Source organism: Polypterus senegalus, chromosome 1 (assembly GCF_016835505.1).
Source record: "Polypterus senegalus isolate Bchr_013 chromosome 1, ASM1683550v1, whole genome shotgun sequence".
Lineage (NCBI taxonomy): Eukaryota > Metazoa > Chordata > Cladistia > Polypteriformes > Polypteridae > Polypterus > Polypterus senegalus.
In genome coordinates this window covers 271363368-271388506 of record NC_053154.1, presented here as the reverse complement: position 1 = coordinate 271388506, position 25139 = coordinate 271363368, and the positions used below count along the sequence as shown (strand labels likewise).

Here is a 25139-nt window from a genome sequence, read left to right as displayed (position 1 = left end):
ACCCCATGGCTGCGCCCACATAGTAATGAAACAGGACAAACGTTAAAAATCAATAGACATTGGCACTATATCTGATTGTGTTCAGCTCTGATGGGAGAGCATTCCCTGCATGGGGAGAAAAGTACATGGCTGTGATATCTCTGGCAATCAGCAGCTACCCTCTAAAACACATGGAGCTCTGATCTCTCTCTCAAAAACGTCAAACGTTACTCCTTAACAATCTGTAGATCATGGGTGGGCAGATTCAATCCTGGAGTGGTTGCAGGTTTTTGTTCCAACCCAATTGCTTAATTTAAAACCAATCCTTGTCAATTATTTAACTTCATGGCTTGCTAGTGCTTTAACTATGCCATGTCAAGTCATATCCTAGATTTTTTTTTCCTTTCTAAGACGAGTTATTCTCCGTGCTTCACTTTTTTCTCTTCACTTTCCTTCCAAGTGTTTAATTAAACCCAATAGTGCATAATTAATACACACAGGTGTAAATGGAAACAAGCTAAATGGAGAAATGCTGGTTTCTTTTGTCATTTGCATCTTATTGCTAATAAGGAGCTATTAAAAACCAATACTGCAGCTGTTTAAGACTAAAATATGCAATAAGGATTCAAAATCTTAACCAGTGAAACAACTAAAGTGAAGCAGAAGTGTTACTTGAGCAATAAGTGCTTCTTATTAAGCAATTGGGTTGGAACAAAAACCTGCAGCCACTGCGGCCCTCCAGGACTGAATCTGCCCACCCCTGCTGTAGATGATAATGTCTGTTGAACAAAGCGAAGTGGAGGCAAGGTGCACTCCAACACGTGGCGAGACGTAGACCAACTAGAACAGAGGTTAGCAAGTGAATGAGGAAGGCCCCGCCCCCCCGGGGGTTTCAGAGGAGAAACTGCATCTCCTTAGCGTGCATTCAGCCCCCCTTGCGGCAGAGGCGCGAAATGGCCAGTGCATAGCGCGCCCCGTTAGGGGGTGGGCAAGCAAAGCGAGCAGAGGGCAAAGCCCCCTAGTTATAAAAAATTTTCTTTCACTTGCTGCAATGCACTTGTCTGAAATTCAATGTACATCAAAAAAGTGTTTAAAGGAATTTTTAAATTGTAAAAACACATTAATTCTAGATATTTGTGCAAGGAAGTATCTAATTAATGATTGGGTCCTTATGAAAAAAAAGGTTCATTACATGTACTTTAAATTAACAGGGAGCTTAGGGTATTCGTGGTTGCTTATATTGAAACAGTTCTCTATTATCAGTAATACAGGTGTCCTGTCTCCTTTTCTCTAAACTCTGTACATCTCAGACTATAAAAATAACACCAGGTCATGTCACTTGCAGAAATTCTTTGGTTATGGGGTGTATCGATAAGGGGAATGAGACTGGCAATTGTAGTCAGGTGGAGAACTTTCTTTCTTGCAGCAGAAAGAATGGCCTGGAACTAAACAGCAGCAAAATACCAGGAACTAGTTATTGACTTTCGCCACACCAAAGAGCTCTATGCCTGGTCACTATTTAGAGAGTGGATGCTGAGGTGGTGTACTGCTAAAAGTACTTGCAGATGCACATTAATGACAGTCTGGAATAGCCTTGGAACAAACAGGAACTTTATAAAAAAAAAAAAAGTGTGAGGATGCGGGTTCGCTCCAAGCTCCCATCTTGCTTCTGGGGGCCCTCGAACCTAACCCTGTCGCTAATGTCACCAATGAGCAGTACAGTGAGGCACAAACAATGAAGCAAGGGGATGGTGCAAAAAGTGCAAAGTGCTTTTATTTAAAAGCAACAACAAAACAGTGTCCAAATCAATAAAGTGCAGTTTATCTCAAAGGTCTTCAAATAAATAATCCATAAAAACAAGTGAAGGGTGGGGGTTAAAATTCAATAGAAAAAAAAATCCTTTAAAAAACAACGAGGTTAAAACAATGGCATGAAGCAGTCTCTTTAAAACAAAGCCCGGTGCCTTTCTTTTACTGGTGACTCCCCTGCTTCTCCCATCTAGGCTATGCACCAGGGGAGTCACCCTACATGCAGCTGTCCTTCTTCTGCTTGACTGGTCTGGTGGCCTCCCGATCCCTGGCTTCATTCAGCTCCTACCAGACTGAGACTTGGCTTCCTCCAACAGCTAGGACGCTCACGCTGGGGATTCTACTTCAAATCTCTGACTCCCGCTGCCTTCGCTACAGTGAGCCAACCTGCTCCTGGTCACTCCTGCTCCCAAGAAGCACTCAGCAGGAGTGACCACTAACGTCAGCCCTCGGGTGTCGGCCAAACTCCCCACTTGGGCTTGACCTTTCAGCTGTCTGCATATAGTGCGAGCCTGCACTTGATCGCTCTCCTTCTCTCCTGCACCAGCTTTCCTCTACCTGCTTCCAGCCACCTTCCTCTCCTTCAACCTCCATCCATCTTTTCTTTCTTTCTATCTTTCTTTCTTTCTTTCTTTTTCTTTCTTTTTTTTATTTTTTTCTCTACTACTAGCCACCTCCCACTTCTGTTTATCACGGGGTTGTGGATGAGCTGTGGCAATCAGAAGCTCACAGGAACAATTACGACTGCAGATGACTCCTCACCTGTGCACTTAAATGAGAACTGCCCGCATCACAAATTCCCCGGGAACCGCTTGGCCACACGCATACCACGCCCCCTCGCTAAGCTGCAAGTGCGCCGCTTATTTATTTTAAAAAGTGGCCACGCTACACTACAAAAAGACAGCACAGAGGAGACTGTGTTCCTTTAATGTGTGTAGCAACATCCTTTACATGTTCTACAACTCTGTGATGGTCAGTGTGATTTTCTGTGTTGTTGTGTGTTGGCCCTTTAACAACACTTCAAGAGAGGCACAACAAATCAACAAGCTAACTAAAATGGCAGGTTCAGTTATGGGAGATGGTAGTGGGGGAGAGAATGAAGACAAAACCGAGTGCCATTATGAACAAGGCTTCATGGATTGGATTTGTCTTTCTAGCGCATCCCACAGATCCTAAATCATATTGAAATCTTGGAAATGTCGAGGACAGGTCAGCACCTTGAAGTCTTTGTCATCTTTGTCCTCAAACCATTCCTGAATTTTTTTGCAGCCTTTGCAGGGTGTATTATCCTGCTTATAGAAGCCGCTGCCATCATGAAATACTTTTGCCATGAAGAGATTTATGTGAGCTGCCATAATCGTTAGGTAGGGGATACATGTCAAAGTAACATTCACATGAATGTCAGGACCCAAGGTTTCCCAGCATAACATTGCCCAGAGCATCACATTGCCTCTGCCGATTTGCCTTCTTCCTATAGTACATCGTGCTGTCATCTCTTCCCCAGGTAAATGATACACTCACACCTGGCTATCCACATGATCTAAAAGAAAAAGTGATTCATCAGACCAGTTCTGATACCCCATTGCACATTGTAAGTGCTGTTGGCAGAAGACAGGGATCAGCATGTGTACAATGACTGGTCTGCTGCTACGTAGCCCCATAAGCAGCAAACTGTGATGCACTGTGTGTTCTGACATCTTTCCCTCATGGCCAGCATTAAACTTTTCAGAAATTTGTGTTACAGTAGCTCTTCTCTGGGATTGGACCAGATGGACTAGTTTTTGCTCCCCACACTTACCAATGAGCCTTGGGCACAGCCCTTGACCCTGCCGCTGATTCGTTGGTTGTCCTTCCTTGGATCACTTTCAGTAGGTACTAACCATTGCACACTGGGAAGACCCCAGAAGACCTGCCAGATGCTCTGACCCAGTCATCTAGTCATCACAATTTGGCCATTGTCAGAGTCACTCAGATCCTTATGCTTGCCCATTTTGCCTTTTGTCAACACATGTCCTTCAAGACCTGACTGTTTACTTGCTGCCTAATATATCTGACTACTTGACAGGTGCTATTGCATGGAGAGAATTAATTAATTAAACGTACTGGCTTAAATCTACAAATTACTTTAAAATATTCAAAGACAAAGAACATTGTGACTCCTTTGAGAAACATAGTAAACCCCGAGTTACCCCAGCAATAGGTAGAATTTACAGGACAGACTACTTTCCAAACAGACAAATTTTATTTTCTTAAGCATAAGAATATATTCCTCCTTAAACAGGAAAACATTTACTGGAATTCAAAATGAACAATTCATTTTTTGAGAAACACATTTCTCTCTTTTGACCTTTGATTTTTATTTCACTTCATTAATCCATAACTTGAATTATTTTATTCAATATTACGTATGTAAATGGAATAAATGGTAATATGCAACAGTGTATAGGAATATCCTTTTTAAAACATTTTGTTTTATCAAAATGTTCTTTTGGTCAACATGTGACGATACCTTTGTATAACATAAAGATAGCTAAGATAAATGGATAAAAAAAATGTAGTTGTTAATATGAAACCAACTTAATGTCTTCTGTTCAGTGTAAGAGCTACTTTATTCTACAATGGACTGTCACATAGGTGGGTATTAAGAAATAGCATTTCTTTTTTAGTTAACATGCATCTAAGACAGCTATGCTATCATAGTCTATGACAAATAATGGAAAAGCCTTACAAAATCGTTTTCTGTCTTGATTGTAAGTGTTAATCTAAAATAACTCATGCTCTACCATGCAAATGACTTTGAAGGATTTCTTTTGCTTTCTCCATTGCATGACTGGCAGCCTCTTCAATATGAGGGGTAACTCCAACACCCTCCCAAGATGGCCCTTCAGGAGAACCTTCAGATCTGCTAGTAGGAATAGTTATATAGAACTGTGTACCAGCCACATTGAATGTTTGTGAAGAGAGACAACCACCACTGGTTATTTCGCCCACTATCAGAGCCCTTCCCACTTTCTTCAGAATATGGACAAATTCTTCAGCAGCCCCTGTTGTCATACTGCTTGTCAAAATGACCACATCCTTCTTGGCACCATATCTTTCCCCTGTGTGAATTAGAAAAATGGCATAGATTAAAAGATCTCTGTTTGTTACTGTAACATCATACACTTTAGATCTACCAGATATTATGGTGCTTCTTTTGGAGATTTTTGCATTTGCCTGTGTTTCATGTTTTACTGAGTACAGTATATGCTTTTCAATGATTATTTTTAAGCATATATTATGCAATGCTCTGAGGCTTTGATAAATTATCTTTGTTTTGACTTTAGAACATTAGAACACTCAAGATGAGAACAGGCCATTCAGCCCAACATAGCTCGCCAGTCCTATCTGTTAACATCAAGTCTAGTTTAGAAAAGTCCCAAAAGTCTTACTGTCTACCTCATTACTTGGTAAGCTTATTCTATGTGTCTATGGTTCACTTTGTAAAGAAAAACCTCCTAACATTTGTGCAAAATTAACCCTTAACAAGTTTCCAAATGTGTCCTGGTGTTCTTGCTAAACTCATTTTAAGGTAACAGTCTCGATCCACTGTACTAATAATTTTAAACACTTCAGTCATGTCCCTTCTTAATCTTCTTTTGTTCCCTCACACTGACTCAGGCACCCAATACTGCCCTCTCACTCACGTTTCCCTTTTCATTGTCTCTTTTTCCTGCTCGGACTGAATTCGATATTTTCAGGACATGCAGATGGGCTGGCACTGAATTACAGTCAGGGTGTGAGCCGGAAGTGAGAGCTGCAGCTGCTGGCGTCTCCACCAGCTGAGTGACAATTGAGTTAGTTGGGGAGACAGGGAGTGAAAGACTCGCTGAGCTCAGGTTGAAGAAAGAAACATTACCCCATGACTGCATGGTTGTATTCCATTTTATCATTGGATTTAACTCACAGACTTTCACTGATTTTATGGATTCAAGGAGACCTGGGTTCACTTACCCTGGTCCTCCCTGCATGGAGTTTGCATGTTCTCCCGATGTCTGCATGGGTTTCCTCCGGTTGCTCCGGTTTCCTCCCACGGTCCAAAGACATGCAGGTTAGGTGCATTGGCGATCCTAAATTGTCCCTAGTGTGTGCTTGGTGTGTGGGTGTGGGTGTGTGTGCCCTGCAGTGGGCTGGTGCTCTACCTGGGTTTTGTTCCCGCCTTGTGCCCTGTGCTGGCTGGGATTGGCTCCAGCAGGCCCTCATGACCCTGTGTTAGGATATAGCAGGTTGGACGATGACTGACTGACTGACATTTGTTTAATGAAAATTAAAGCACAATGCACTGGCACCTACCTCTTGCTGTGTGTGTGTGCCCTCATTTGCCTGACTCATCCTCAGTCTATGACTATCGATGATTCTGGCCGTGGAGCCAATTCGGACCATCACGGTCCTGACGGGAAGCACACTGGTTTAGACACTTGTTTTCATGGCAGTAGGCCTGAGTTGCCATTATCTAGGAATGGCATGCCCTAAAATTATGTCAAATATTATCTACAGGGTGGCATGTTTTCCCTAGATGGCAGTTGAGCCATTATGTAACAAAGTTTAAAGATCCCTTTACTGCAGATAGTGTACTACCAGGGAGCAGAAGAGTAGGTAGATTTAGGGTAAGTTAAAATGGAACAATGCTGAGGAATGTATTGACACAGGGCAGGAGTTGCCCCAGTCTGACACGTGGCAGCAGTGTGCTAGCCTGTGAATGTGGTGCTAATTAAAATAATCAGGTGTTTGCCTGGATTTTTATTAGAGCACTGGGTCTTAGGATGCATTTGGGGATGTTAGAAGCAGCTGTACAAGCAGTGGTGGTCCCAACAATACTGTATGTCTGTTCCCAGAAGTTATTCCCAGGAGAAGCCTTTTTGGCCTAGGTGTAAAAGCCATTTCTGACGAGATGGACACTGAACTTGGGGTTGGATGGTTTGTTGAGGTTGACTAGTAGAAGAAAGATTGGGCAGAGGAAGTGTTAAATAGTACCAAAGGTAAAAGAAGCCATTGGCCAAAAGGGGTTTGAGGCTTATTTTTTAATTTCTGGTATATTGTCCTATTACTTGTGATTATCTTTCTCCTCTATCATTTTTTTTATGATAAACATGACCATTTTATTTGACTTTGGAATCCCTGCTATTCTTGTCTGGGGATGGCTCAAGTGCACCTTTCTTTCACACTATACACATATTATGTTGGACCAAACACATATTCAGTTTAAATGTAATCATAACATACTTTGAAAGTACTATGATTTAGGTTCGAGAAATTAAATTATGATTTAAAATCTACATATTCATTTCTAGTCTAAGTACATCAATGTGGTAATGATAATCATGCTATGAAAGCTACATCCACAAAATAAGCAACCTTGGGAAAGCCAACCAATGTTAAGAATTTCTGCTTTGGTAAGGGCCCTTTGTCAAGGGAATGGAAGGTGCCTTAAGACAAGTTTTAAATCTTCATCGGCTTTTTCCAAAACTTTCCAAGGAGAATATTATCGCAATGCAGAAGAAATGGCATTTTATAGAAATAGTAGGCTACTAATTTAAAGCAAGAAAGAAAAAATGTGCAGCATGGTAAACAGTGAATAAACAAATCAGTGAAGGTGTTATGAAAAACTATATGATGTAATTAATCATACAGCAATTTAAAAGTAATAGCTATTATTAACAACAGTAAATTAGTTGATTTGCTGTTTTTGGCACAATTTTGTAATACTCTCATTTTTAAAGCAAAAATAATATAAATCAAAATACTGTAAACACTCAAAGATGACAAATAGCAAGCATATTGTATTTTAAATCATTCAATAAGACTCTTAAGTTATCAATGTATATTAACAAAGCATTAATGATGGCAGTTTCATATATGCAAATTCTGCTTGGAATTGGATAGAATGGAATCATAACAAGAAAGTTAAAACACATTATTAGTTGGATGTTAAAGGAAGTTCAAAAAACAAACCTCTTAATTTACCCAGAGTCCATAGCTCTGTGGTTGTGTTTTTTGGTTGGTTGTAGATTTTGTCCAGAAGAATTCTTTGGTTTTCTTCAAAGAAATATGAAGCAAACACTGCAATTCCTGATGTTGATCCTCCTATGTTATATCTGCAATGTAACATGCAAAGTTAATTAACATTAAGTTACATCTATCTATCTATCTATCTATCTATCTATCTATCTATCTATCTATCTATCTATCTATCTATCTATCTATCTATCTATCTATCTATCTATCTATCTAATTAACTTAATTTCTAGCTTGAGTATTACTACACCTTTTGTTTCTCTTTATTAAGACTTAGTCACTGGACGGAGAACAAACCTCCAGTGTAAGAACATATGCATATTATTCTTAATTTACTAACACAAATATGATCAGCTTCCAAATGACTTTTCACTTTATTATTCTTAGCAGATTTTTAAAAGTAGTCATGGGTGTGAACAGGAATGAATTAGACACCCTGCAAGTGGATGTATGCTTAATGATACATATATCTCAAAAGGCTTATCAAATTATTTAAAGTGGCATTGAAATAAATAAATGCTCTTAAAAGGAATGTCAAGTTACATGGATTCAGTTTACAGCAAAACACAAACGCCACAAAGAACTGACTATAAATCTCTGCAATGAAAGGAAGGAAAACATACGGCTCTCAAGACTGAAATTAACTATCCTTGCAGTGGTGAGTGAATTATAATGGATTTGTTAATTCCAGATTTGCTTAAAAATTAACTGAAGAAGACTTCCTTCATAAACATAATCACATATACTTTTCGTCTACTAAATTAAATTTAATGATTCTGAGTTCACTTTTACTTTACTCAAAGGTTAGGTATATTTATAAAGTTATTATATTTGAAATCTATTTTGTGCTCTTTAGATGTGTAATTGGTCTACAGTCGACATTTGCTTTACCCTTACGTATTCCCAGCATCATGCATTTGCTCACACCTTCCACCTAATATAATCTCAGGCCACATCTCCCCATTACAGTTGCTGGAAAGCATGAATTACTTGGAAATCATCTGAGGCGCTCAAAGTGTACTAGCTCCCATACTTACTGTATATGGGCACTTTGCACCTGTACAATGTTCAATCACTCTCTAAAGTCTTTACTCCTTTATGCTTAGCTGCATTTTTATCTTGCCTTTTCCATTATTTTTCCTAGTTATTCCACAAGTTTATCAATTTAGTTTCTGTATGTTCACTTATATTTTTGTTGAATAAACAATGAAACAGTAAAGTCTATCATTTTGTGTTACTTGAGGTCAGATTTCTATAACTTTGTGACTTGGTGAGGACTAGATAATTATTAGTTATTCTCTGATATACAGCATTATGCAAATGTTTGGGTACTCCTAAGACAACTACATCTTTTGTTGATTTTTGAAATGAGAAATATTCAGTTCAATCATTGCAACACATACGATTTAAGCCCAAATCTTTTCTTAGTTTTTAAGACAATGTTACATTTTGTTTAATGTACTTAAACATAAAAAAAACTTGTGCAAATGTTTGGGCACCCTCATCTGTTGGCACCTAGTGACCATCCAGTTGTGAGTATTTCTTTCCTAGAAATGGGAACGTTCATTGCAGATTACCTCAAGTTCAGAAATATTTGTTGGCTATCTTGCATGTACAATACTCTTTACATCTATGCAAAGATATTCAATAATGTTTCAGGTCCAGGGAACTGTAGGGACCATTCCAAAAGCTTCTGCTTTTATTTCTTGTGATAGTGCATGGTAAATTGCTGATCATTCTCTTTTTGTAGAAGCCAACCTTTTCTCAGCCTGAGCCTCTTGATGGACTGCATGATACTTGCATCCAGAATTTTCTGATATTGAGTTGAATCCATTCTTCACTATGTGTGCAATGGTCCCTGAGCCACTGGCTTCCAAACAACCACAAAAAAACATAATGGATCCACACGCATGTTTAATAGATGGCAAGATGTTCTTTTCTTCACCAGTCCACAACAGTTGCCTCCAGAATGACTCTGGCTTGTCCAGATGATCCTTTGCATACTTCAGACGGTGCCATTTCTGATGAGGTCACAGCAAACATTTCCTCCTCTGACTCTTGCTTTGGAGACTCTTTTGATACAAGCACTGTTATAATTAAATTGTCAATTAAATCTTCCTGAAGATCCTTTGCAGTAATTTGGGAGTTTTGTTTCACCTTTTAACTTAAAAACGTGCACTTCCTGAAGGATTTGTTCTTAGTCTTCTTGATCTTTTCTTGACATTCACTGTTCCTCTCAAATACCATTTCTTTATTAAATTCCTAGTAGTAGAAATTGCAAACCAGGAACTGCTTTGATATACTGTATATTTTTTAACCTTTCCCAAAATTGTATGCATCAATTAGATTACTTTGGTTATTCAATGTCACCAGAAGACTTAATGAGTCAGAATTTATCTAGCTCTGGTCTCATGATAACAGCTGTTTACCTAGTTTATATGTCCTAATGAGTCAATTCAGGCCTAACAAGTTAATGAGATTCCTGTTTTTTTTTCTTTAAACATTGACAAAAGACTTGTACTTACATGTGCATTTGTTTCAGGAGCTGGACTTAATACTCTTCGCTTCAGAAATCAACAAAATATGTAAATGTCTCAATTATAAGTTTCAACTCAATATTATTGATTCCAAGATCTCATTAAAGGTGATAAAAAATCTGATCATTTTTGATTTCAGCCTACATAACACCAAAAGATGACATTTAAAGAAAGTATAATCCATTGTAACTAAAAGTGATTTTTATGACAGTTTAATTTCGTTGCATGTTATTATGTGTGGGGCAGCATGGTGGCACAGTGGTAGCACTGCTGCCTCGCAGTTAGGAGACTGGGGATCTCTTCCCAGGTCCTCCCTGCGTGGAGTTTGCATGTTCTCCCCGTGTCTGCGTGGGTTTCCTCCGGGTACTCTGGTTTCCTCCCACAGTCCAAAGACATGCAGGTTAGGTGCATTGGGGATTCTAAAATTGTCCCGTGTGTGTGTGTGTGCGCCCTGCAGTGGGCTGGCACCCTGCCCGGGGTTTGTTTCCTGCCTTGCACTCTGCGTTGGCTGGGATTGGCTCCAGCAGACCCCCTTAACCCTTTAGTTAGGATATAGCGGGTTGGATAATGGATGGATGGATGGTTATGTGCTTCTAATAAAAAATATTATTTTAAAACAGCAAATAAGTTATTAAACAATATTTAATCTGGGATTAAGTTCATAAATGAAAACAACATACCTTAGATCAAGAATAAGTGCATTTGTGTTTATTATTTTCTTCCATACATGCTCTACCAGCAAATCAGAAACTTGAATAATTAACTCAGACTCCCCAAACATGTCAAACCGTAGATATCCAATATTGTTTTCAAACACATCTGTATGGAAAGAAAATTTGATAAGATCTGCAAATACCTCAGGAGAAGGAATCTGTAGAGAAAGCAAAAAGTGGATAAATTTCAGTTAGACAATCATATTATTTTTCATCCTACGTACCCTTTCAGAATTTTGCAGTTAAAAAATTAACTTTTTTTGATAATCACTTACAAATCCAGGAGACATAGAGGTGTATTGGAAATTATTGCTGTCTCATGGACCCAGCATCCTAGGTTCATATCCTGCAGCTTGTTTTTGACTGTTTTGAGTCTGCACATTCCCCTTTATTTTTCTTGGTGGCTTTTCCCTCCTGGTGAGTTGGTTTTCCTCGGACATCCCCCCCCAGACGTGCATGTTAGGTTAACTAATGGTGCCAAACTGGCCCTGTGTGAGTGTATGCATGAGTAGTCTCTGTGATGGACAGGTGCCCTGTGAAAATTTTTCCCTGCCCACTGCTGCTGGGGTAGGCTTCTATAACTTATGAAGCAGGATAGAAAATGTTATTTCACATTTATTTACAATTCTCAAGAAATGCTTGATAAAAATGGAATACAATATCTAAATATATATAAATTATATTTCACAATAAAGATAAAAAACATAAACATTAATTTTTGCTCTTTCTTTAAAATTTGTATAGCAATTTAAGGACCATACCTGAAAAGGAGCAGCAGCTAGAATGTGATCTTTTGAATTTTCTGGTGCATAAGAAACCTTTAGGTTTTTATCTCCTGATAATGCTTGCAAGTCATTTGAGAGTTTTTTTACTAACTCACTTTCTGAATTGATTTTTTTGTAGTTCCCACTCTCATAAAGTGATATTAACTTTGTTGAAATATCTGCTGAAATTTGGTCAAAGGCATAATTTTCAGCAACTAGTTGTCCCACATTTTGCAAAATGGAAGAAATCCGAAGGCGAAAGTTAACAATTCGATGGACTAAATTCATTGCATCATTAGCCTGGACTATGATATGTGGTTCAACTCCAGATACACTCCATACCTTTCCAGTAATTGCACTTAGGACTACTTGATTAGGAATTGAAACATACAAGTTACTGTTATTTATTCTGTATGTTCCCACAGACAGAGAGCCTCCAACAGTAGGCTCCCCAATAACTGTAGCTCTTTCTAGATCTTTCATTGCTCTAGTGAATGCCTCTGCAGCAGATCCTGTCATGTGGCTTGTAAGAATAAAAAGGTCTTTCTTTGGGCTGTACCTCTGACCTAAAATCTGAGGTATGGTCATTATAGGTGAGGTGCCTGAAGTGGAACGGTCAAAGATAGTGTACAGGTGACGAATAGGTTCAGCATCAAAGAAGTAGGAGCACAATAATGGAATAGCAGTTGAGTACCCAGCCGTATTATATCTCATATCAATAATCAACATATCAGTATTTACAAGCTTGTTCCACACACGATTAATAAGCTGAGGTCCTACAGCTTTAATGATTTCTGCTTCTGCCATCAAATCAAATCTCAGATATCCAACATTGCCAGGCATAATTTCTGTCTTAAACAAGGCTTCAATAATATAGTTGAGCTCTTCTGGGCTTGGAACTTTCGATGATTGATCTTCATGTACTTCTGGTTCGATGTCACTGAAGAACACAAGCAAACGATGATCACCTGATGTTTCCTGTAGGTCTGAAGTTAACTGAGATGCTAAGGATTCATGGTCCACTACTGACCGATACAAGCCATCTGACCATTTTTTTTGGAGCACAGAACTTATTTTAGCAGAGACTTCTGGAATGGCATAATGCACTTCCATAAGATTTGCTGCACTTTCAATTAACTTGTAGATATCAGCATGAAAATATATTACCTCCAGAGCTTTATGTAGAGCCTCTTCTGCTAAAACTATTGCATCTGGAACCACTCCACCTCCTAGCCAGTATTCTCCATTGTTATCAATGAAGTTAATGACTGGAACTGTAATGACCGCATTGATTCCTTCTATTTGAAATGATCTCGAATGTAACAAAGTTCCAGAGGTTATTTCTCCAATGACTGTTGCTCTGCTTAGAGACTGCATTAAGTACGCAAATTCCTCTGCAGCTGTTGTGGTGTGATGGCTTGTAAGGACATACACACCACGTTTTGATCCATAAGGCTGACCTTGTAAATTTGGGATTGTGGAATATTCTGTTGTATTGTTGGTGAGTCTGTTGTATACTGTAAAGAAATAAACAGGTGGAGACAGATCATGAAAATATGAGAGCAGAAGTGGAACAGCAGCGGATGGACCACCAGTGTTATAACGAATGTCAATGATAAGGTTCTCTGTGTTTTTAATAGGATCCCACACTTTGTTGACTATTTGTGCTCCTAGTTTGACCAACACTGAAGCATCAGCAAATTCATCAAATCGAAGGTAGCCGATATTTTCTGCTAAAATATTTACTTTAAACACAGTGTCCACCAAAGCTTGAAGAAGTGCAGGGTCATTTGGCAAATTATTAGCAGTAGGACTGTCTTCTATTGTTACGTGGGACTCATCTGTCAATTTTATTATTAGTCGAGGGTCTTCAGACACAGATTGCAGCTCATAATTAAGTTTAGAAATAAGGTCTTCTTCCGATGTCACAGCAGAATAATCAGTAAATGAAATATGTTGAAGTAGTGTGGGTACCCGATCAGTAAATGAGTAGTATCCTTTCAATATCTCTGTTATTGCTTGGACTACTTTAGGAATGGCACTCCTAACAGACAAAATAGATTTGGCTTTATCAAGAGCTTCATCTGCACGAGTAGGAACACAAGGAAACACACCGTTTACTTCCCAGCTCTGCCCAGTAATGGGACTGATGGATCTAGCAACAGGGACAGTAATGTAAAAATTGGATTCACCTATTTTTAATTTGTCTATTTTTAATGAACCACCAGCTGTTCTTTCACCAACAATGATGGCTCTATGTAGATGTTTCAAAATATAAGCAATATCTTCTGCCACCCCTTCAGTATACCTGCTTGTCAAAACAATCACATCTTTATCCTTTCCATACTTTTCTCCCAGAAGACTTGCCAATGTCCAGATCTGTCTTGTGCTGTTAGAAGGGTGATCGTAAATGGTGTCAATATGAATAGGATCTGCCTCACAAAAGTAAGATACAACATAAGTGATTCCTGATACTTGTCCTGTGGTGCTGTAGCGCAGGTCCAGAATTAAAGAAGAGGTTCCCATTATGTTACTCCAGATGCCCTTGACAAGCAAAGCACCAACTTTCTGAATCACATCCTCTCCGATGATATGGTCAATCCGTAGGTATCCTATGTTTCCCTCCAGAATTTCATAATGGACTGAATTATGAATCATAAGAAGGAGCTGTTGCACTGGCAAATCTGCTAAAGGCAAAGACTGTGAGAAGACTGAGCCAGTGGGGTGATAGGAGACAATCAAACGTGGGTCATTTAGTGCACCTTGCACGCCAGCTGTCAAAACAGCAGCTAGTGTACCTGGATCTGATATCTGAAGAATCTCCCCATTTCTTATTGCTTGTTCTATTGCTTCTTTCATTCCAATCAAATTTTCAGGAAAACAGTAGTTGTCAAGCAGAACATTTGCCATATCCAGCACCAAATTTGGTTGAAAATTTTCTTGTGATAAAGCATTAGTGAAAAAAATGAAAACTAACACTAAATATACAACCCTTGCCATTATTATTACAATTTTTGCTTAAAGTAATTCTGTCTAGAAAATGCGTAATGATAAGGTGAACTTCATTCTGCAGGATGCACGGAGAAATGGCAGTGATCTCCCTTTGCAAGTCTCAAGAGGTAAGAAGCTTGTGTTTAAATTAAACCCTTAATCTAATTAATAAGGGTGCATTTGAGTCTGCTAAACATAGAAAGACAAACACAACCAAAATAAAAGCAAACTAGAATTTTATTTTATGTTCATGCCTAAATGAAATTCAATGAGGATTAAAAAAATGTTCATCCTCTTTACACTAAAAAGCTGTAATACTTTATGACGCTTAAAAATTATTTTTAAAATAGAGATCTGAATCTAGTAACATCTCTTGACGTGCTTATATGTTTGATTTTAATGTGCTTTGAACTTACTGTAATATAATTGTCAGATTTTAATACCCTTTATAAATGCTAGAACATTCAGATTCCAGAAATATTAAGTATAGTAAGGAGGCTTTACAAAAAAGAAGCCATAGCATTTCAGTGGTAAGAACCTCTGTGTTATAGCTCTAGGTTTTGTTTTATTGCTAGCTTGTTATTGTCTGTGTACATTCTACATTTTCTCCTTGCAGATTTTATTTGTATACTCTGATTTTCTTCTTCATTCCAAAGAAATGCGTACTATGGATAAATGGTGCTAGGCGGTGCCCTGTGATGGAATGGCACTATTCCAATGTAGACATTACCAGGATAGGCTCCAACTCCCATGACCCTGTAATGACAAAGCAGACTCAGAAAATAGATTAATGTATAATTTACAGGTTTATTCTTATATTAATAGTTTTCGATTTTCCTGCGACACACTGGTAAATATGCTTCCAGCATGTTTATGTTTAATATAGTATATTTGTAACCTGTGTAACAGGTCACAAATTCATGTTTGCAGATTCTTGCATGCATGTGTTTTGTTTACAATAAATTTGAAAAAATAAAAAACTTTGCTTAAAGTATAAAATATACATACTGATATTTTTCACATATAGTGGTTAGAGGTGCTGTTTCACAGATACAGAGTAACATCCATATAAATATATACATGATTAGGAATTGGTCTGTTTTTTATAATCACTGGAATACTAATTTATGAGTATAAGAGACACAGAACATTAATAAAACAACATGAATTTTCTTTAAAAAAAACTAAATCTTAAAAACTGCATTATACAACTGTGTGCAATTTCTTAAAATGTTGATTAATCGTACTTAACTTTTAATACTGTTTCAGTTACATAAGCCTCTGTCTGGCCATTGCTTTCAGCCAATAGGATTCCAATTTCTTCTACTAAGAATAGAACAACACTGTCACATGTGTCAATCACTGAAGTGTTAAGCTTTATACTTTGAAAGAGGATGAGCTGTTGGAAATTTCTTTAGTTAGTTAATCAGTCTACAAGTCTGAAGTCTCTGCACCTAAATAAAGGGCATTCAGATTTTATTTTTGTAATGCTTCTTCATTGGTAGGTAGCATTGTTAACAATAAAGGGGAAACATTTTTTATTCACATCAAAGAAGAAAAGAGTGGGGGAAAAACACTGGAATGATATAAAATATATACACACATTGCATTGCAATCTGGAGTTGAAAAGACTAAGCACAAACAAGGGGTGTTTTTCACTGCATTGCACTGAAAAAATTAACTTCCATGTCTACAAATGAACAATATGTATGAAAAACCTTTACAGCATTTAATGACCTTTTTCATACATGTTTAAATTTGATAACAAGAAGATACCACATTTCAAAATTTGAAGCAAAATGTATTTATTTTGATATTAGCATTTGAAAGACAAATCTGAACATACAGTGAGTTTGTATTAAACGCCAGAATCACGCTTTTGAAAAATAATGTCAAGTTTCAGGAAACCAATATCAAGGTTTTGAAATTTGGCAATTTATTTGGTTTAACACTTAAATGCTGGTAACAAGAATTCCAGCATACAATCACTTTGTAGCTAAAGTCAATACCACATATCTGATATCTGATATCACATTTCCATTTCCAAAGTTTTCTCATGTTGTCTCGTTTTAGTCTTGCAATAAATTATAACATGCCACATCTTCCCCACCAGCAGTCAAATCTATCAAAGTACACAAGTACTTTGGACAAAACATGGAAGTTCAGCTTTCACATTCAGTATTAAGACTTTTAGGAGCTTTTAAGATCTTTATACAGTATATCTCCTCAAGTAGAAGTCTGTATGGCTTAATTGGAGTACTTTAGCTTGATGTTCAGTTGTTGGTTCTGGGTTGGTCTGGTATCAACCATTGCTCCAATCTATATCTGTGGTTTCCCATTTGCCAGTGTTAATAGGAATGTTAGAAACTTAAAGTAAACTTATCACATGGCCAAGCCTAACACAACCTTTTATGTGAGGGTGGAAGAAATTCTTTGTTCTGTAATAATAAAATACATGAGTATACGCATGTATGAAAGAAAGATAATTTCCTTCACAATCAGCTTTGGATTTGACTGCCTTTTTTAGAAGCAGCTTTACAATACAAATACCATTCTCTACAAGACCATTGGATTATGTGGAGAGTGGACTGGATGTCTTTTTGCAAAATCCCTGAAGTCATTACAACTGGATTGTGGCCCATTAACCCTCATGTATTATTAGCAATATGTTATGTTGTGATACCTTCCGGATTACAGTTCTTGATCCTCTGAATAGGATCCTGTCCAAAGCAGATAATTTATTTCTATATTTTACATGAGATTAAAGAACATAGTTAGCTGACCACTCTAATGTAATTATTGATGTTGCAGAAAAATTCAGACCTAAGGCTTCACAATATATCCATTAATATCTATTCTTCTTTATTGTTTGTTATCTTAAGCAAAAATCTGTATAAACCTATACACAGCACCACAAATAAGAAGCAAAGCAACCAGCAGGTGACACTTCCTTGTCCTCTTTAAGTGAGGAAAAATTATATGTGGCAAGTAGGTCTTGACAAAAGCAGTGCATGTTTGTGCACCTTTTTGGGGGATGTTGCTTCCTGACATTACCTTTTGGATTACCTTCAGTTCCTCATATTTTTCACAGGACAATACAACAAATATTTGATAGTGTACTAGCAACAAAGGTGTACACTGATAACATTCTTGTGTGGAAAGAAACAAGGAACATAAAGCGGACTCAAACAAGTGTTAGAGGCTGCTAATAGAAATAGTCTGTAATTTAAAAGGAGTAAATGAAAGTTTATAAGAACTGAAACAAAAGCTCACACAAGAAGGTGTATAGCTAGATGATAGCAAGGCAAAGGCAATAAAGAATATATAAGCATCTACTGACAAATAAGATTTACAAAGATTTTAAGGCATGTTAAGTCATGTAGGCAAATTTGAACATAGTTTAACATCCCATATCAGTCAGTTAAGCCTCCTGAATAAAACAACAGTATGAAACAGGAATGTCAATCATTGAAAATAATTTAAGTTCAACAATTTTAGCAGCTCCACTCTATCTGACTTTCCAAATCTAAACTTAATTTGAGTGCATTAGTTATCTTTATGGAAACAAAAAAGGAAGGCAACACATAAAGATACTGTATATGCAAGCTTGAGTCTTTATTCTGCACTTCTTCAGGGCCGCCTTCATGGCACAGCTATATATAATACTTTTTCTTTGTCTTATGTTCTGTTGGATTATTTGGAGCCTTGACTTGTGATGCTTTACTTTTCAAGTTTTGTGTATTCACATTAGTTTCTAGTCCTAAGTTTTGGGAGAAATGTGAGGTTGTTTTTGATATGTTATTTGCTTTGTAAGTATAAAGCAGTTAAATATAAAATGAATATTTTCATGTAAATAAAATGAAAACAAAACACATTAAAGGTGTACTGTGTCTTTCTATATGCAATTTGACCTCAAAAATGCCAATTCTGGCTGAATAGCTTATATTTTCTATTTTTGTACAATTGACGAAGTGAAAAGGTCAGTGTTATGTCACAACATGGATAATTTCTATAGCTTTGTTTTCTCAAAATTAACCGTTTTAGAGCTCCAACTTCAAAGGCTATTCGTGTAAAATTTTCAACTTGGAAACTCATTTTTCCTGTTTGTCTGATAACATGGAACACAGTTATTTCCTCAGTCTCGCAATAAACCACAATATGCCACACACCTCAAATACTGTTAAAAGATTTATCTGCTATTCTTTCAATTTCAGCTTGATATCAGATTTCTAGGTGATGAGGCCTCATTTTTAAAAGTTCATTTCATCCTTGATATAAAATTTCCAAAACATAATATATATTTTAAATTGCTGATATGAATATTCAGAGTACATTTTTAGTCCATAGATGCCAATTGTTCAATGTTTGAGATCATAATCTGACACCACATTATCAGATTTCTAAATGTTGATATCACTTTTTGAAATACTGATATTAAATTTCACAAAGTTAACACTACACTTTTGAATAGTGATATCAAATTTTTAAAGATGTAAGTAATAATATCAAATTTAGAATGAACAATCTCTGCATTTTGAATTTTCATCTACAAAAATGGGTGATAAAATGGTAAAAGGAATTTCCATAAATATAAAACAGAAGTATATGTATTATTATGCACAGTTGTCAAACAATTATCAGGAAAATAATTGGATGGCATGTTTACTTCTGAATATACAGTACATTACTAACATATATTCACAACAGATTTAAGTATTTCTATTAAGTTATCCATTAACTGAGATTGTTACCTGTCTGTCCAGTTTGGGAACCTCCTGACTATTCCAGCATCACTGTCTGCATGGCAGGAAACTGCACAGGGTAGGGTGCCAGTCAAGTGCAGAACATACTCAGACACACACACACATTCATGCTGGACACTGGTTTACCATCATCAATCAATCTAATGCACACAGCTGTCTTTGAAAGGGTGACAAAAGGCCCACACAGGAGAGCATGCAAACACCAAGTAAGGAATGTAAGACAGGACTCTGCAGGTAAAAGGAAGCAATGCTCACCGCTGTGCCATTAATAGTAATACTACTAATAATAATATTAATAGCCCTATCACTAAATGCAAGTTCTTTTTTTTACTCTTTATCAGCATTTTATTAAAACAACAAATAATTTATGCCATAATTCTATAACATGTTTTTTTAAAAGAGAGAAAATTTGCCTTATTTGGTTTGCATGTGACAGTTATGAATAATAATAATAATGATAATAATAATATATTTTCAAAGTATTTTCTGGGACAGTCCCATTGTCATCTCCTATATTGGGCCTAGGCTAAGACATCGGCCATTTTTATGTTTTGTTTATTTGTGTCTATGTTTTAGGGGGTTATTTGTGTTAAGAATTTTCTCACTATGTGGTATGTATTTAAAAAGGTTGCTTTCTGTCATTTTATATATGTGTATTGGTTTATATGTAATGTCTGTCAGCTTACATATATGTGGGATGACACAAGTGATGGATATAGCAATGGGTACAACAATCACCTTACCCATTCATCACATGCTACATATTGTTTTTCTGTTGATTCTGTGCACTTAGGTATTTTATTTGTGTATGTATCTAATAGGTTGTGTGTGTTGATATGGCAATGTCAATAATATGTATTAGTTGTATTTTGTTTGACTACCACTGTTATGCCTGGTCATCTCTGTCAATATACTGTAGTTCAGTCTCAGTATAGTTTATGTGTGACTTTTTCTAGTACTATGCTGGGGTTGGGCATACTTATGGTTTGTACATGTCAACTGGTTTGTGCTGTTGTGCTAGTTCATCTGACTGAGTCTGTGCATATAGTCTGTCTGTGTCAGGAGTTTACAACCTAATGGGTTGCATTGGATTGTTTCTTATTCTTTTTTATTTTATTTTATTGATTTTATTGAAATCACACAACATTCCATACAAATAGATTAATTAAAAAAAAACAGGATTGAAAACAAATGAACCCTTATTCTTTGTAGCAGTATGTGCATGGACTCTCTGTAATGTTAGCGTCCTTAAGAATATAGTTTCTGTAGTTTTTTTTTTTGTTGTTTATAACTTGACCTTGTATGGCTGGCATGAACCCTTCTGTCTTGCCAGACATATCACTATGACTTAGCTAGCTAGCTGTTTGACACAATCTTATCCACAGAAGACACAAGAGAATGTCTGCCATGTACCTGTAGTGTTTTCTGGATCCATTCTTGTGTTTTAATTATTATTATTATTATTATTATTATTATTATTATTATTATTATTATTATTATTATAGAGATACTGAAATGGAAAACAACGTTACCTTAGTATTTATTTTTTTTTGTTACGCTTACAAACTGAAGCCATGTGGCTTCCCCCAGAGGGCGCCGAAAGCACGTCCGACAGCCCAATTCAAATGTGACTACGGCAGTAGCGATTTCGTATTTAGACGCCAGATGGCGCGGAAGAGTTGAGCGCTCAACACGACACTCCTCGCTTTGCACGCTTCATTAGCCTAGCGTGCTGCGTTTCAGCAGGACTGTATGCAAGAAATTATATTATTCATTTACGTGTATGCTTTTACTGTTTTCCCCCGAAAAGACCTACAATCGTAGGAGCACATGGCGATAAAACTTGCCCTGTCTCCGTTATATAATTGTACTTCTCCTTTGCGCCTTCCCTGTACCAAGGTATGTTTAGGTTGATGTTTAATATTTGCCTGACGTTTGTATCTTTAAATTCCGTTATGTTAAGAAGAGAAAATAATGGAGTCTTTAAAACGACCTTAATGATAAACAAGAGGATACAGTAACATCGACACCAAAACATGCCTTATATTTTGCTGTGTAAAGTGTAATAATTTGCCTTAGGGCAACGCAGATCTGTATTTACAAAAATTAGTAAGCTGGTGCTTTTTTGTACATTTGTGATTTATGTAATAATGTACAGCTTTCACCTTAACTATTTTGTTTGGCCTGGCACGGACAGTGATATGAAGTAGAACGTTCTGGAATCTTTCTCAGAACGTTCCTTTGCTCTCTCTCTCTCTCTCTCTCTCTCTCTCTCTCGTGCCTAATGGCAGCTTTTAAGCATCCATCATCTCACAACTTCCCGTCTGCAGACACGGAGCCCTGCCTGGGGAGTAATAGCTGATGGAGTATCCCCTTGCAGTCGTCAGCGGATGCCGTTTGAGGCAGAATTGGGACTTTCTTTGGTCGTTTCTCAGTATTGTGGGGGGACACTTTTATCCCTGGCTCTGACCAACTGTAAAAGCTCTTACCTTGTACCCCGTGAAATTTAGGAGAACGTGTGGTCCTGTAAGCGAAAAACATTTCGTCTTTTCGTGTTTTATTATTGTATCTTTTTATTTTTAATGAAGATGCTGCTTGTTATAGTTATTGTATGTTCAAGCATTATATTATTTAGATTTCTTTTCCATAATACAAATAGCTGGTCAGTACGCTATGAGCTGTAAATGGGTTGAGTGTCACTCATGGTTAGAGCTATAATCTCTACAGAGGCTTGCTATTATTTTGTGTATTCCGATTCTGATTTCTTCCTTATATTGTTCAGGGGAGCCATAGCTATTCCTGACAGAATTTGGTGCAAGGCAGGAACCAGTCCTGAATGACATTCACATCCATAGTAGAGCACATTCACACACACCCACACACCAGGCCAAATAATCCACAGTGACATTCAGCTCTTGAGATGTTGGGGTTATTATTAAAGCTTCTGTATCTCATTTTATTTATATAGCAGCTTTCCCATGTTTAAAGTGCATCACTAAAACTTCAAAATGAACAGCAGGGAAAAGCAGAAAAAAAGATCAACATTGGGTCCAACACAACATGCGTTTAAAACACAAAATAAAGTTAAATATAGGAAATACAATTAACCAGAATAAAAAATAATACAAAAATACCACGAGAAAACCCTTAACAAATAACATAATTTGTGATATAAACACAAATCATCCTGAGCACCTGTACTGAGGGAAAGGGACAGAATGTCAGGGTAAGCTAAATGCCTTCCTGAACAAATCAGTTTTAAGGTTTTTTTTTTTGTTTTTTTTTTTTTTAAGAATAAATGAACTTATTCATTTCAGGAGGGCCTTCCAAAGTCTGAATGCAATAGAGCTGAAGGCTCTGTCACCAATAGAGTGCAGTTTAGTTTGGGTCACAATGGGTGATTGCCAGAATCTTTGGACCTTAGTGGGCGGACAAGAGCATAGTGATGGAGAAGAATACCAGTGTAGTCTGGTGCGTGGCCATTTAAAGCTTTATAGGTTAGAATTATAATTTTTTTATGCACTCCTATAAGAAACAGGCAAGCGATGAAGGTGGAGCAAGATAGGTGCTCGGATGGGCCTGTGTAAGGACTCCTGAAGCAGAGTTTATAACCAGCTGTAGCTGCAATAAATGTAGGGAGTCACAGTAATCGATGTGGGATGTAATAAAAGCATGGACATGTTTTTTAGCATCAGAAAATTAGAGGAATGAGCAAACATAGAATATGTAGTGGAGGTAGAAGTAAGAAAGTTTCTTAATGTGATTTATGTGGGTGGTAGTGAAATTATTTGATTTGCATTCATACAAGGGAACAGAGCAACATTTACTGTGGCACAAATTTCTAAACAATATCATGGTAATACTGGATACTGTATCTGATTTGGATCACTACTGCAAGAATGGATTGCATTCGAGTCATATGTGAAGAATTAAAATAGTTTATCAAGGGCATCACAAGACGGACGTACTGCAATATATTTAATAGTTTAAAAAAACATGCATGGCCTTAACATGTGTTTTTAAAAATACATGTGGTTGTATTTCATGTATGCATGAAATTACAGAAATCCAAATAGTGCATAATTGGCATGTCTGTGTTAGAATAAATAGCTGGTGATCTCTTTGAATGGACCTTTCACCATTAGCCTGAATTTCACATGCAGCATGTTATTGTTGTCATAATGTAGGCAGGCCGTTCAGTTTCTGCTATTACGGTTTTATTCCCAACATAATTTTATAATTTTATATTTTATCAATCACATAACAGAATTAAAAAAATTCCTTCTTCTGAAAATAAATTGAATCAGCTTTGATACTATATTCTGCCGAACATATGGTAGATTCTAGATTCATAAAAGTATACACTGGCCCTTATGCTGCTTTATTAAAGCAGGAACAACCACGTAAAAAAGCAACAATTCAGGCTTTTGTTCTGGATCTATTTTAAACAGCCATATGGTATTATTTTCTCAAATACCAGTGGTGTACAAGTAGCTTAGACTGTTAAGCAGTCAGCAACAAGCTGTTTTCTGTGAGTTGCTGTGACCATATTGTGAGCACCATTTAAAGTCTCCGCAGAAGAGGGCGAATCAAAGTTGTTTAAGGATGCAGAAGACAAAGTGTAATAGAACTAGATGTTAAAGGTAAATGGCAATGGGCTTAATTAGGGGGAAAGGGGTGAAAGACAACCCCTTGTCACTTGGCATCACAAATAAAACAAATCTACTACTTGTTTCCAAACTTTGTGCTCTAAAAAGCTGTAGTAGAGCAGGAGTAGGGAAAAAGGGTACTGCTATAGCATGACACGAATCAAAATGTTCTGTGCAACTATTTTGTTTTCACAGTTTACATCATCATTATCAAGAGAGACAGCCACCACAGCTGCCACTGTGTCTTTGCCAGACCATGCATGCGACCAACATACATCAGTCACTCATTTTATGGTGTAAAAAGCCACATAGGGACTGAAATGCATTTTCTGGATTGATTGTGCACTTCACTTGTTTAAGGGTATGAATGTTGCATATTGTGCAGTTATTTTAATTAATCATTTCATTATCATTATTCATGATCTGCCAGAAATCTGTTTTTTATGTATTTATGATATTATACTCTGATTTGTTTATGGTTATAGCTATGAACAAAAAAATGAAGCATTTTAAAGCTGTTCACTGTTTGCCAAACTAAGATAATGTTGCAATTTTTTTTCTTTTTCATTTCAGTCATTACACTGTTAATATATGTTTATCATAGCAAAAGGAAACATTTGAAATGTGATCATTGGATGTGTTCATTGAAATGTGTTCAGCACTTAAAATGTGTAGCCACAGGAAGCATGTGAAATGTGTTCATTGTTTACATAATTTATGTGATAAAATGTTTTGTACAAATTCATATTCATATTGTTTTGGTTCTTGGAAGTTTTTGTAATAACCACTGTTCCAAAGTTAACAACCTCTGTTCCAAAATTTCAGGCTTAGGAATTTTTCTTACTTTAACCCCTGTATGTTTTAGGGGGAAAAAAAGATT

At 37.0% G+C, this 25139-nt stretch overlaps 1 protein-coding gene across 1 annotated transcript; it reads right to left on the bottom strand.

The window, feature by feature from the left end:
- Positions 1-4560: 4560 nt before the first annotated feature.
- Positions 4561-21045, bottom strand: rbp3 (retinol binding protein 3). The gene is made up of 5 exons (XM_039735490.1): positions 21024-21045; positions 11854-14795; positions 11060-11250; positions 7780-7922; positions 4561-4889 (listed from the first exon to the last, which is right to left on the bottom strand). The coding sequence occupies exons 1-5, from the start codon at positions 21043-21045 to the stop codon at positions 4561-4563; spliced, it is 3627 nt and encodes a 1208-aa protein (XP_039591424.1).
- Between the last annotated feature and the right edge of the window lie 4094 nt (positions 21046-25139).